Source organism: Panthera uncia, chromosome X, assembly GCF_023721935.1.
Source record: "Panthera uncia isolate 11264 chromosome X, Puncia_PCG_1.0, whole genome shotgun sequence".
NCBI lineage: Eukaryota > Metazoa > Chordata > Mammalia > Carnivora > Felidae > Panthera > Panthera uncia.
In genome coordinates, this window is record NC_064817.1 from 31,461,741 (window position 1) to 31,476,166 (window position 14,426).

At 45.1% G+C, this 14,426-nt stretch overlaps 1 protein-coding gene across 1 annotated transcript in view; it reads left to right on the top strand.

Moving 5' to 3' along the window:
- Positions 1 to 11,166: 11,166 nt before the first annotated feature.
- LANCL3 (LanC like family member 3) overlaps positions 11,167 to 14,426 on the top strand; it is a 94,444-nt gene continuing 91,184 nt past the window's right edge. Inside the window, exon 1 of the mRNA XM_049643677.1 lies at positions 11,167 to 11,815. Coding sequence (XP_049499634.1) covers positions 11,243 to 11,815 — 573 coding nt within the window. The 5' untranslated portion in view covers positions 11,167 to 11,242. The remainder of the gene's footprint in view (positions 11,816 to 14,426) is intronic.

The following is a 14,426-nucleotide window of genomic DNA, read 5'->3' on the forward strand; positions in this document are numbered from 1 at the left end:
GCAGCATGTTGCCCAGCTCTTTTTTTGTTCTCTGCAGCCCCAAGGCATCTAGAGTATGTATGCCAGTTCCTGTCTGTTTTCGGAGACAAGTGAGACGGAAATGCCAGAATGTCACATGCATACTCCACTCCACTCCTCTCCAACTGAGGGAGAGGCCACCAAACTATATTAGCCTTTGTCTGCTGGGCCATGGGCCTTCTCGAACAGCAGCATGCCACACAGTTCCTTTTTGTTCATAGTGGCCCTGAGGCATCTAGTGTATGCTGGGCCCATCCACACTCTGAGATAGGCAAGGTAGAAGCCAGTCCCTCAGGGAGCCCCCCAAAATCCAGAATGGTGGAGACATGTTCCAGTCTTCTCTTCCCCCACTAAAAGAGAGGCTGCTGAGTTATGTCATCTCTGTCTATTGTACTGTAGTTCCCTAGGGCTTTAGCATGCTCCAGCTCATTTTTGTTCTCAGCAACCTCCAGGCACCTAGACTATGCCAGTTTCCCATCAGTGTTCCAAGACAGGTGAAACAGAAGCCAGTCCCTTGGGCAGGCTCCTAAAAGTCAGAATGTTGGATGTATGGTTTGGTCTTCTCTTTCACTTCCTAGGTAAACCTGGAGCTAGGAGTTTGCTGCATATTGCATGGCACTGTGCCAGGGAGAGGGGCTGTGGCCAGAGCGTACCACAAATGCTCCTATGGACTTCAGTGTCACTGGTTTCATGCTTGTCCTTGGGTGCAAAAACCTCTTAACTGGCTTTCTGAGTTCTCACACGGGGAATTGGTTCATATATTGTTGTGGAATCTATTTCCCTGGGAGGGAGGAAGGTCTGGGGCTTCTATTCTAGTATCTTATTGACATCACTCTGTATCTGTGAGTCTTTTAATATGTGAGAGAAATTACTGTGCCTAAGTTTTAACATATTTTTCTTCTTAAGCAGCTAAATCTAATCCTAATGGATGCAGATAGATGCCTACTTTAGGTGGTAGGTAATATTATACAAAGTCTTAAAGCTTTATAAACATAGGATGATATAAATCTAAGATTCAAAGTATTTTTCTTCTCACAAATATTTTATGAAAAAGAAGTTTAAAAGAACAATAAAAATACATAAAAGTGCAGTTCTCAGGAAAGCAAATCCTCCTCTTTGATTTATTTTTGTTTTTACCCATAGGAAAACAATGGCTCTCATGCTGTTTTGGTTAATTAGGAAGAAAAGAACAGACATCCAGATGTTAATCCTTTAGCCAGCCTCAAACTCCACATTTTTTTGTGGGGGGGGAGGGTCTGGATACTTAGTCTGCACCACAAACCAGAGTGAGCTTATACTAGATAAATGGCTTCATTTTATTTATATTTAATCATTTGGTAAATGAAATAAAGCCTTTATAAGAGATAATAGACCTCAGATTTAAAAATAAATATTGAGACTAGATAAATATCTCTGCTTTTTCATGACATTTATCTGGCAGCAAGAACCTATTAGACTGTCATGATGTTCTATTCCATTGACTGATCTTCGGGCTCCCTTTTATAGAAGGCCAATCTTTTGGATGCCTTTACACTCATCATTTATATGTACTTACCTACTTATCTCTCCTGAATCCACTAGTATTCTATATCTGAATTCCAATTTTGTATGTCTCAGGCAAAACACAAAATCCAAATGCACAGTGGTTTTGACAAAAAGAGGCTAGGTGTCACCATCTGAATAAAAACCAATTTTACCGAGTAGTGGTGGCCTAGAGCTTCAGTTATGTGAAGGTTCTAGTTGTGAATTTCAAGTAACTATGGTGAGCTACTTACCTGCATGTTAAATACAGAGATAACATTAACAACTTTCTGAAACATCTTAATTGAAAGAGAAAATATAATTAAGAGACTGAATAGACTTACTTTTTTCTTTTTTCACTAAGTTTGGGTTGTACAACTTCTAGCCAAGAATAAACTGAATTTCTCTGTCAGTCTTTTCCGAAGTAGTTCAAATAACCAAAGCAACCAAAGACATCTTAGGGTTGTTTCAAAGTTGTGAGAGTTTGGGGAAGTAGGGAGAAACTTTGAAAAGCTTCCATTGTACTTAAAAGATTGAAAACCAATGAGTCAAACATCCCCCTCATACAGCGCCTGCTTATCCTCCTTTGCACATCTGCTCTCCTCCATGGCTTTATGTCATATGTTTTTACTTTCCTGCCTACTCTTAGCCCTGCAGAACCAGATAGCTTTCAAAAAGATTAATTTTATTCTGTCTTATGCATCAGCAACAAAATTTGTCAACTTGAATCTTTATTATTAGCAATCACATCAAAGCTGAAAAAACACAGCATGATTTCTTTTTCTACCTTAGAAGTTGAATTTGTCACGCTAAAAAAAAAAAGAAATCTTTAGGCTTCTAAATGGAACATGTTTGACTTAGGAATCACTGAGAAAGAATAGGCAGGCAGAACAAATAAACAAACAAACCCTCCCCTAGCAACTCTTTTCTAAGGAGAATCAACTTAGAAAAAGAGGAAGATACAAGAGGTTAGGTGGTAATCAGGCAGCAGGAACCCACTTCTTGAAGCAACTGCATGCAGAATAATAATGATTTTGGACAAATGCTAACATTTATTCAGAGCTAGACATCAAGATAAACCCTTTATAGGCATTATCCTAACCATCCTATGAGACAGATTCTCTTATTGTCACCAACTTATAGATAAGAGAACTGATGGTAAGGAAAGTTAAATTACTTTCTCAAAGTCACACAGTAAGATTTGGTGGAGCAGGAATTTGACATCAGGTCTCATTTCAACACCTCCACTCATTCATTGCTGAAGAGCTGTTCTCAGTCAGTTCTTGTTCTCAACCATTCCTCCAAACATGACTTCTAACAACCTTTCTAAACATTTTTCTTGCTTCCCTCCCTGCCTACCCAACTTCTCTAAACAAGTCAAAGCAAACTACTTTAAATTATCAAAAACCCCAATTAGTCCAGACTCCTTTCTTTTGTAAGTGACAGACACCCACTTGAGCAAAAGGAACATATGGGATCCCATAACTAAACAGTTCTTCAGGTGAAGCCAGGCACAGGTGTACCAACAGTGTCATTAGGTCACACTTTTTATCTATGGCCCACTTTTTATCTACTGCTTTCCTCAGTGTGGCTTTAGGCTCAGCCTGCATTCTCCTTGCATTCATAGCATGGCCACAAGCAGCTATTTAATCCTACTTTGGCAATCCCAGCTTTCCCGATGGTTCTAGCCTCCCATAATTGCTTCTCTGTGGGCAGGCCTAGGATATATGCTCACCCTTGGGGACACGGGAATGGCTTAGCTCCCTTCAAACTACATGTTATGGGAATGAGGGATGGCTGTTTCTCAAAGGAAACTCAAGATATTACGGTATCATTGATTAAAGAAGGGAATGGAAGTGGGGTTGGCAAGCACAACAGACCTTGCTCTGAAGTCTAGCTGCATGCCTTTTCCCATATTTTCACTATATGAACCCATTTCCAAAGCTTACTCTCCACCTCTCTAATAAGACTGAAAGCCATACTCAAAAGTTTTAAAACTGAATTATCCACTGGTCTCCTTCTCATACCTCATATCTGTTCTACTACCTATGTCCTTTGACCTAGTGTACAGCACCTCCATTGGCCCAATTGGCCAGAGCAGAAACCAGCCATAATCACTGATTTTCTTTCATTTTTCTTCCTTACTCCCACATCCAGTCAGTCACCAAAGCCTGTAAATCCTACCTGCTTAATATATCATGACTCCTTCTAAGTCTCTCCATCCTTCCTGCAACTGACCTAGCTCAGATTTCCTCATTTCTTGATTATTCGGCTTATCATTCTGATAAATCTTCCACTTTTCAAATATAGCCTATAAATTCCTAGAAAAAAATCTTTCTTTTTTTAAAATTGTTTTTATGTTTGTTTTTTTTTTTTTTTTTGACGTTTTATTTATTTTTGAGACAGAGAGAGACAGAGCATGAACGGGGGAGGGGCAGAGAAAGAGGGAGACACAGAATCGGAAGCAGGCTCCAGGCTCTGAGCCATCAGCCCAGAGCCCGATGCGGGGCTCGAACTCACGGACCGCGAGATTGTGACCTGAGCTGAAGTCGGACGCTTAACCGACTGAGCCACCCAGGCGCCCCTATGTTTGTTTATTTTTGAGAGTACGCACATGAGAGCAGGGGAGGGGCAGAGAAAGAGGGAGACAGAGGATCAGAAGCAGGCTCTGTGCTGGGCTCAAACTCACAAACTGTGAGATCACGACCTGAGCCAAAGTCGGATGCTTAACCAACTGAGCCACCCAGGCACCCCAAAAATTGATCTTTCTAAAGCACAGATATGATCCCATCACTCCTCCTTCCAATCATTCAGTGACTCCCTATTGTATGACTGCCATGGTCCCCAGTTTCCTCATTGTTAGAGGAAAGGATTAAATTGATGATTTCTTGGATCTTTTCAGCTTCACTATTCTGTTCATCTTTGCTAACTCAAAGCACTTAGCTTTCTTTGGTTATCTGGTAATGGATTTTTCTGCCTTTTGGACTATAGGCTAGGACCCCAGTTCTTTCTGGATATCACTCCTAATTATATCTCATGAGAATGCTGGGCCAAGTTATATTGAGAAGTCATTTCACATTGAGGACAACTGGAAAAGTGTGAGCGTGAGAATTCCAGAGTCATAATCAGTTATCAATTATCTAAGACATATCTGATCTTTTAACTACCACTTCTGCATTCATGCAAATGTTTAGCAATTTTATCAGAGAAAAACTCTATATTTCTAACATCAGCACTTCTTTCAACAATAAGAACTATAGATGTAGAAGTAGAAATATTTTTTATCACAAGACAAAAAGCAGGAGTATTAATTAATACATTATTCATTACCAGGTCATATTTGACACCTGTTGAACTATACCACCATAGGGGTTCTCAATCACTCCTCTACTCCTAATCCTGAATATTAGAGGAAACCTTAAAAATGACTACATGTAGGAAACTGTTAAAATTTTCAAGTTAAAAAATTTACTCTGGCCAAAGGAACACCCCTATCTTCACTTGCCAATTTAAGGTAACTTTACAGAGATTCATCAGTTTAAAATAGAAGCATTTGTGTTTTAGTACTGCCCTGCACAGCAATAATTGATTATAGTGCATTCTAATCACATATCCACACACATACATTATAGTACTCAAAGGTATAATTGACACGTATTTTTCTCATATCCAGTAAGGTAGGGTGTACATTATTACTTGTTCTTGACCAATGTGACTGATCACACTGGGCTGTCCCTCCTTCAGATAGAGTGATAGGTGACAGTTTACTTACTTGTGCCTGGTTCCTAATCTGCCATTACATTGTGTACTGGCAATCATGTTTGACATACAATAGCTAAAAAATGCTTAAAATGGATAATGCTGGATGTAGAGAAAAAGAGACAAGAAAGAAAATCAAATCTCATGTTAAAAATGCACATTTTTTAGGGCTGCTTGTAAGAGGAGCACTATCGAGAAATTGATCAAGAAAGCAGACAGCAAAGCTTAGCCATGAATTAGGGATTGGTGGAAGTTTTTGACATTAAGAAGGGTATCACAGACATCAATAAATACTTACTGTGCAAAAATTGTGTGCCAGGCATTAATCTAGGTGCTGGGGATAAAGCAGGGAACAGAGACAGAAATTCTTGTCCTTCTGGGGATTACATTCTAGTAGAGGGAGAGATACAATAAACAACATAAATCAGTAAAAATATATAGTTAGTAGATACTAATGGTTGGGGCAAAGGGCTGTAATTTACATGATAAGTTATAGGGGTGCCTGGGTGGCTTAGCTGGTTAAGCGTTGACTTTGGCTCAGGTCATGATCTCAAGGTTTTTGAGTTCCAGTCCCACACAGGGCTCTCTGCTGTGAACACAGAGCCTGATTTGGATATTCCCTCTCTCTCTCTCTCTCTCTCTCTCTCTCTCTCTCTCTCTGCCCCTCTCCTGCTCATGCTCTACCTCTCTCTCAAAAATAAATCAACATTAAAAAATTTTAAATAATAAGTTGCAGAAGACTTCATTAACAGAGAGGTGAAGGGGCAAGTATATCTTTTGAAGAGAATTCCAGGAAAAGAAAACTGCAAAGAAAACTTTCAAAGTTTAGACTCGTACTAGTTAGTAGGTTTGAGGGCTATCAAGGCAGCCAGTGCGGCTGGAACTGAAGGAGCAAGGGGAAGAAGAATAAGAGGGTAAGTCAGAGAAGTAACAAGGGCCAGATGGCAGTGGACCTTTTGGGCTGTCATACAGGCTCTGGAGTTTACTTTGAGGGACAGGTACAACATTGACATCAATCAGAAGATAGGATCTGACTTGTATTATTCCAGCTGCTATTTTGAGAAGGGGCTCTAGGGGGCAAAAGAACAGAAGCAGAAGTCTCTAAGGTTTAGGTAGCTGAAAAATCAGAGATGCATTTCCAAAGAGAAAGTAGTATAATGACTAGACATAGCACTGACTCAGTTATCTAAACCATTTCCATGATGCACCCTTTGAGCAAAACTTTGGAAAACTTTCTGAAATTTTTTTTAATGTTAATTTATTTTTGGGACAGAGAGAGACAGAGAGCGAGCAGGGGAGGGGCAGAGAGGAGACACAGAATCTGAAGCAGGCTGCAGGCTCCAAGCCGTCAGCACAGCTGACAGGGCTCGAGCCCATGAACCCCAAGATCATGACCTGAGCCAAAGGTGGCTGCTCAACCAACTGAGCCACCTAAGCACCCCATCCGAAAGTGTTTTTAAGGTGGTTTATACCCTAAGATGTACTAAACCTTAAGTGTTGAGATCTGACAGTTATAAAATTACTGATGTTTTTTCATATTCACCCTTAGGCGGCAATGATTTGCATAAGATAAACCCTTTGATTTTAATATTTTCTTTCTGGATAGTTCTGCATCATTTTTATGTGATTTTCTTGACAAACCCACTAAAACTATTTTTCCATCCAGAGTTTTGCATAATCTGAATAAGGAAATCCTGAGGAAGCACTAGGAACTGGGCAATTCAGCAAGATCACAGAAACCATGTGTTGGGAGCTGCTCGTCAGCAAATGCTGCCAGAGATTCTGTAAAGATCGGGACAAATCTCGCAGATAAGGGCAAAATAATTGTCTTTGGCAAGATTTTGTATAGGCTGCATATTTCTTTGTGGGGTCACCGCTACTTCTAAAGAACCCAACTCAAATTATTATTTTGGGACACAATTTTCTGTGTGCCTGAATATTTCCTGTCTCCCTGTCCAGAGTTCCCCCAAATATTCCTCTCCCTAACTATCTGCTGCCCTGTTGCATGAGCACTATTGATTACAGGGGACTTTATGGCATTGGACAATGGGAAGCTAGCAAGATACTCTGGTTACCATTGCCGCATAACAAATTACCCTAAAACTTGGCAGCTTAAAACAACTATTTTATTTTGCTCTTACTATTGTGGGCCAGGAATTCTGGAAGGGCTTGGGATGGTGGTTCTCACGGAGCTTCTGTCATCTGAAGGTTCAACTAGACTGCACATCCAAGGTAGCTCACTCACCTAGGGTGGCTGGCAACCCAAGAACCTGTAAGTGGCCTCTTCATGTTATCTGCGCTTCCTCACAACATGGCAGCCTCAGAATAGTCAGATTCTTACAAGGCAGTTCAAGGCTCCAAATAGGAGTGCTCCAACATAGAAGATGGAAGCTGCATCTTTTTTTTTTTTCAGCTTTGGATGTCATGTAGTATAGTTTCCATCACATTCTGTGGGTTATAAGCCCACTCAGATTCAAGAAGAGGGGGCACATACCCTACCTCCTAATGAAAGGAATGGCAGGGTCACATTGCAGAGGAGCACATGGCAGAGGAGATGTTGCTAAGGGCCATATCTGGAAGATGTAACCTCCGACACAGAGTTAGTAAAACCAGATTGTGTGAAGTCACTGGAAAGTGTACCGGCCACCAGACCGTGGAGAGACAAAGAAAGGAGGTAGAAACTGCAGAATGTTTACATTCTTACATTCATAACAGCAAAAAGGAGCCAAGAAAACAATGGGGGGGGGTTAATCAAATCAGGGTAAACTTTCAATAAAGGCTTCATTCTTCATTCTATACTCCAGGTTACCTTGCTATGATGCTCTCATAGTAATTCGTTTACCATTTCACAAACTATTATTGAGTGCCCACTACATGTGCCAAGGACTGTTGTAGGCTCTTGGTGCATATGAGTAAATCAATGTAACAAAAAGCCGTATGCTCATGGAGAGTGTTTTCTAGTGGAGTCATGATATGAAAATAAAAAACTACTGCTTACAAATTAAGTAAGTGGCAATTGGAGGCAAGGCCTCGTGTGGCCTAAAGAGCTAGCTCTACCCTGAAGGATGCCCTGGACTGAAGTTTTTCCGGGTACAACAGACCAAGTGGTGAGGTCTTTGGGAAAGACATTTGTAGGTAAAAGGGTTAATGTGTCCTGTGAGTTTAAGAGGACTTCCGGATGCCACTAGCTTCCTGCTTCTCCCAAATCATGCTGTTTCACATCCATCTTGTGCCCTTTGTTCTACTTGTTGGCATCACTGTCCAAACACCTAGGAACCCCAACACTTCACCCCACCCTGTAAACACACCCGTTGTCATGTACTTTGGAGTTCCATACAGACACCCTGTATTTTTCATGTGATTTGCTAATAAATTAAGGCAGGTAAGAATGTGCCAGTCCTAAGACCAGACCTAAAGAAGTCTTGCATGTTTTCACTTGTGCTCTTGCCCCGGTGCCACTGCCATGTAGGCATGCTGGGGTTGGCTGGAGGATGAGAGACATGTGAACTAGACAGAGCCCAGTTACCCCAATCACCCCAGGCAACAGCCAGCCCGCCCCCAGACACATGAACGAGCCCAGCCAAAATCCCAGATGCATGAGCAATGAACTTCTTGTTACAGGCTGTAAGAGCTTGTGGTTGCTTGCCTTGCAGCATTTTGGGGCAACAGAGGAGGTGATGCAACTGGGAAAAGGCAGAGCTCCCTCTCGTGGAGGTCTGCTTACAGTTTTATTTTGAAGTCAGGCGGCACGAATCCCTGCCATTGCTGCCGGGATATATAAAAGGATAATCAAAGTCAAAGTTAACAGAGTTGCCTCTAGATTCATGGCAAGGGGGAAGCGTGGAGAAATGAAGTGGAATAAGGCTTCATTTCTGCCTGTGAAGGTTTTCATTTTATGTCTCCTTGTCTGAAGGAACGAAAGTCACTCCTAAATGCTTCCTACGCCTGAGGGATGAGGAAGAAGCCCCACGGAGAAACTGAACATTCCAGTTGCTTCTTTGATACCTTTAACTCAGCAAGCTCCCTGCCTAAAAGTGGACTTAGCTTTTTTATTGTTATAATTAAAAATAAAACCTGTTGGGGCGCCTGGGTGGCTCAGTGGGTTAAGTAGCCCACTTTGGCTTAGGTCATGATCTTTCGGTTCGGGAGTTCAAGCCTTGAGTCGGGCTCTGTGTTGACAGCTCAGAGCCTGGAGCCTGCTTCCGATTCTGTGTCTCCCTCTCTCGCTGCCCCTCCCCTGCTCATGCTCTGTCTCTCAAAAATGAATACACGGTAAAAAAATTTTTTTAAATAAATAAAAATAAAACCTGTTTTGGCAGCGTTTTATAGGATGGATGGAGGCCATACCATCCACTGTGTGGACGCGTCAGTCCTGGCAGTAATCCTGGCACACAGAGCTCCTTTTCCAGAATGCATCAAGCAAGGACAGAGGGGCAGGCCATTTAATCTCTGCTTCCAGATCATTGTGACAATTAGCACTTTTGAGGAAAAAATTGCCTCCAAACAAAAACTGGCCTTTCAAGTAAGTTGCTCTCCCCACAAAGTGTCAGGAACGTTTCTACCAGTACCAGGAGACACTTATTCTTTTGTGTCCTGCACAGTCCCTATCCAAATGCAAATACCCCTGGGAGAGGAAACCTTTGGCCTTCACTTGTCAACACTTTGGGAAAGGAAGATTTTAAAACAGCTGAGCAAAAGAAAGGCAACTTGTTTGTGTAAGTGCTCATCTTCTTTCTCAGCGGACTACAAGCTCCAAGAGGCCTAGGACCATCTCTACATTGTTTATCCATCTAGTTCCACAGTCCAGGACACATAGGAGACCCTCAATGACGCCTGGTGGAAGGAGAGCAGGAGGGAAGAAACACAGGGAGGAAGGGAGGAAAGAGGTACCTAAGAACACGCAGAAAAGGGTGAAAAGGCCTAATTCAGATTCTCCCGCAGCATTTGCCTTTATATTACCTAGTTACTGACGCTTACTATGCATGCATGGGAAGGAGGGGTCTCTAGAGTAGGAGAAAGACAGAACCCCCCCTCTCTTACCTTAGCCTGGTGTGGGTCTTTGCATTTTTACTCCTGTACGCTCCGAGAAAGGCCACGCGACAACCAAGGCCAACGGGGTTTTCCTATGGGGGCCTTCCACCGATTCCATGCTTGAAACGTGATGGCCCCAGCCTTTGGGATTGAAACATTCAGAATGAGAACTCCAAAGTGACCAAGATGAAAAAACAAGTTTCAGGAGGGCGCTCCGTTTTTTCCTAGTTCCCCCCCCCCTCCCCCAGCTCAGTGGCTTCTCAACCTTTACTGTGCGTGTGAATCACCTGGGCTCCTGCTAAATATGCTGATTTTGATTCAATAGGTTTGGGACGAAGTCTGAGCATTTTTAACACGCTCCCAGGTGGTGCCGATCTGCTGACTCGAGGACCACGCTTTGAGTATACTGGGGACTCGAGGTCTTTCACCTCCACCGCCAGGTGCGTGTGTACGCCCAGCCTCAGCGTTCCGGATCCGTGTCCCGCGCGTCCCTGGCCTTCCGCCGGGAAGGGAGGAGCCGGGGGCGGAGCGGGAGGAGTGGCGCGGGCCCCGCGTGGGTCCTGCCGGAGATCACCTCGGCCCCTTGGAGAGGCGGCCGAGCTGCGGCGGCGCAGGAGGGGGCGGGTTCGGCGAGGGCGCGGCCTCTCGGAGGGGGGCGTACGACGCGCATCCCCCGCGGCCGCCTGGGCCACTCGGGAGCTTCGCGGCAGCCGGGTGCCCCACTTGGCAACCCGCTCCGTGCTTCTTCCTCGCGCCCGCCTCCTCTTGTCACCTCCCGTCTCAGCCTCCTTGCTCCATCCCCGCCGCATCAACCGCCGGCCGAGCGCCTCCGAGAGCCAGAGGTGGTGCGCGGGGCTGCAGGGCGCGCCCTCAGGCGGACCCCGGCCCGGCATTGGGGGGCACGGGCGGCAGCATGGACACCAAGCGCTGCTTCGCCAACCGCTTCGATGACTACCAGGGCAGTCTGCTGGCGGGCCAGTGCGAGGAGGCGGTGGCGCCCTTGGTCACCGCCACCATCGAGCGCATCCTTCAGGAGCTGCCCCCGCTCGGGGGCGGCCCTGAGGCCCGGGGGGCGGCGGCCGCGGCCAGCAGCTGCCAGGGAGGGCTGTACGGCGGCGTGGCCGGGGTGGCCTACATGCTCTACCACGTCTCGCAGAGCCCGCTCTTTGCCGGGGCCCGGGAGCGCTACCTGCGCTCGGCCAAGCGCCTCATAGACGCGTGCGCCCGCGCGGAGGAGTGGGGCGAGCCGGACGCCGACACCCGCGCCGCCTTCCTGCTCGGGGGAGCGGGCGTGTATGCCGTGGCCACGCTCGTGTACCACGCCCTGGGACGGTCCGACTACGTGCAGCCGTTGGGCAAGTTCCGGGCTCTGTGCGCCGTCTGCGCGCCGGTCTCCTTCCTGGAGTGCGGCTCCGACGAGCTGTTCGTGGGCCGCGCGGGCTACCTGTGCGCCGCGCTGGTGCTCAAGCAGAAACTCGCCCAGGAGGTAAGAGGCAGCCCCGGCCGCGGGGGGGCGCTCGCCGCCGGCCCGGCCCTTCCCGGGACTCCTGGCGGCGGGAGCAGCGCTCCCTGGCTCTTGGTCACTCTGGCGCTGTCATTTCCTTAGTCTACAGAGGTTCATCTCCGGTGTTTGTCTTCCCTTCTGTCTCTCATTTGTTGGGATTCCGCGCCTCTGCGATTTGTTCGTGTTTTGCGCCGAATGCGGTGGCCTCCCCAGGTGCCTCTTTGCGCAACAGCTTCAGGGAGGCCCTTTGAAGTGAGAAAAGAAAAACTAGAAAATGAAAGGGATATCCCTTTCTTTGACCCTCCTGCCAAAAAAGCTGAAGCACCCTCGAACCTTAAGAGGGCTAGCAAAGTACTGGAAGTTTTGGGGGCTGGATATGCTATCATTGTTTGTATCGCTAACGTGGAGGTAAATTGCTTTGGCGACCGATCTCCCCCATTCCCTGCGCCCCGGGTCTGTAATTCAGAATTCCTGCCCAGCTGCGGGTCTCCTGTGCTTACTGTTTGCTTACTATTCAGTTCATCTCAGGGCTCTTTGAAAATGTATATCTGATGGGGCTGTCCTCTTTTAAATACATAAATGCAAACAGAATTCTACCCCATTATAATAGAATGTGCATTTTTTCATTTTAAAACGCGTAGTTAGGATTGTCAAGACAACAGCATACTTGACAGGGCAGGTTTTCTTAATGAAATAGCTTTGCAGTGGCTTCTTGAAGTGAATTGGATCTCACAACTACATATGGGGTTTTTTTTTTTTCTGGATCCACTTTGAATACAGCATGTAACTATTAGAAAAGAATGTGCCAGTTCCTGTGGTGTAGGGGGAAAAAATCCTCCAAAGGATCATAGTAACTAGAACGGAAAGAGGCATTTCATTCATAATCCACTGGAGCCAAATATTGTTTTAGGGAGGAAGTGACACATTTAACTTTATTTGGGTGAAACAGGCGTTTGAAGAAAACTTAAAGGTGCACAGAGTGTTTTAAAAGTGTAATTAGATAACTTCCAAGATAACAGGAAGACTTGATATTTTTTTGTTTATTTATAGCAGGTGAGGTTGATCCAAGTGAGAAAAAAAATCACTAAAGACTGTGCACTGTGCTAGCAGGACAGCAAAGATCTGTGTGACAAAGTTGTCTTGAAATAGTTCACTCTGCTTCTGAGTCACTGTTATCTGCTAGCAGTTCCCTAAGGGCCCTTCCAATTGTATGAAACCTTTCGGAAGGCCACGGGGCTATTTACATATCATTTGCATCACATTTGCATCTGCTCCTCAGACCTTGCAGTCTGGTGGTAGGCAATTTTCAAATTCGTTATTTGCTTCTTTCCTTTGCATGCTTTGGGGCCTTCTCTCCAGAATGGAGTGACAGAGTGGGAGACCCATCAGGTCATACAGGTGGAAACAGACCAACAAGGACTCCTTGCCCCAAAACTGGTGACCCAGGGCCAGTCTGAAACGCTGATCCAAAAAGACATTTATTAAGACCTCTCTTCTGCCTTCCTGCCAAGCCAGATGTATCTTTTTATACTAATCAATTTGAGGTGCTTTGGCCCCTGCTCCCAGGAGATAGAACAAGCTCTGAGGGTTAACATACACACACACACACACACGCTCTTAACCTGAGCAAGGAAGCCAGTCTCCGTGCCAGCCTCAGCTGCAGTAATCTGAGAAATTCAGGCTTGAAAGGTGCAGGGCAGGGGCTAAGCATGCCTGGCTTGAAGCCCTTATGAGGGGAAAATAGAAATCTTCTGTCCCATCCCCACTCGCGCGTCCTAGCCAGCATATGGCTTTGCCCTCAGTAGATGATCCATAAACCTTGATTAAATTGAGTTGCGGACTTCTGTCATTTCTCTCTAAAGAATCTGTTCTTCTATCCTGGGTTTCCTTCTTTTCAATGTCATTTATATGCACTTTCCTCTGGCAGTTCCCTCAGTTCTCACCCTAGTCTAGATCCTCCCCACACTACTTGGCACAGCCCTGGCACCTAATAAATAGTTGAACAAATGAATCCCCATTTACTAGGATTAGTGCAGTGTACTCTGGGCTGGATTCTCTCAAGAAATTGCATGTACCTCTGAGAAACCAATCTTAAAAGTACTTCATCATGTTATTTCCCCATTCAACATCCTGCGGTGGCTCCCTATTACCTTTTCTCCAGTGGCTTCTCATCTTTTTTAGAGCTAAGACACTTAAAATGGCTGACAGGGTCCCACATGATCTGGCCCCCCTGCATACCTCTTCCACTTTTGCTCACTCTGCTTCGACCACACTGGCCTTCTTGCTGTTTCAGGCATTTATTGTCTCGTGATATTTGTACTCGCTGTTCCCTTTGCGTGGAATACTCTTCCCCTAGCTATTTTTATAGCTAGCTCTCTGACCTTGTATAGGTCATTCCCTCATCAGTGAGGCTTTCCCTGTTCACCCTGCTTAAAACTGCAACCTCGTCCCCTGATTTCTGCCCTTTTCTTGTTTCATTTTGTTTATGTTCTTTCCCAATTAGAATATAAGCTCCGTAAGTGTGGAGAGTTTTTGTATTATTGCTATATTCCCATATTAAGGTGGCGCCTGGTACATATTTAGTTACCTCAAC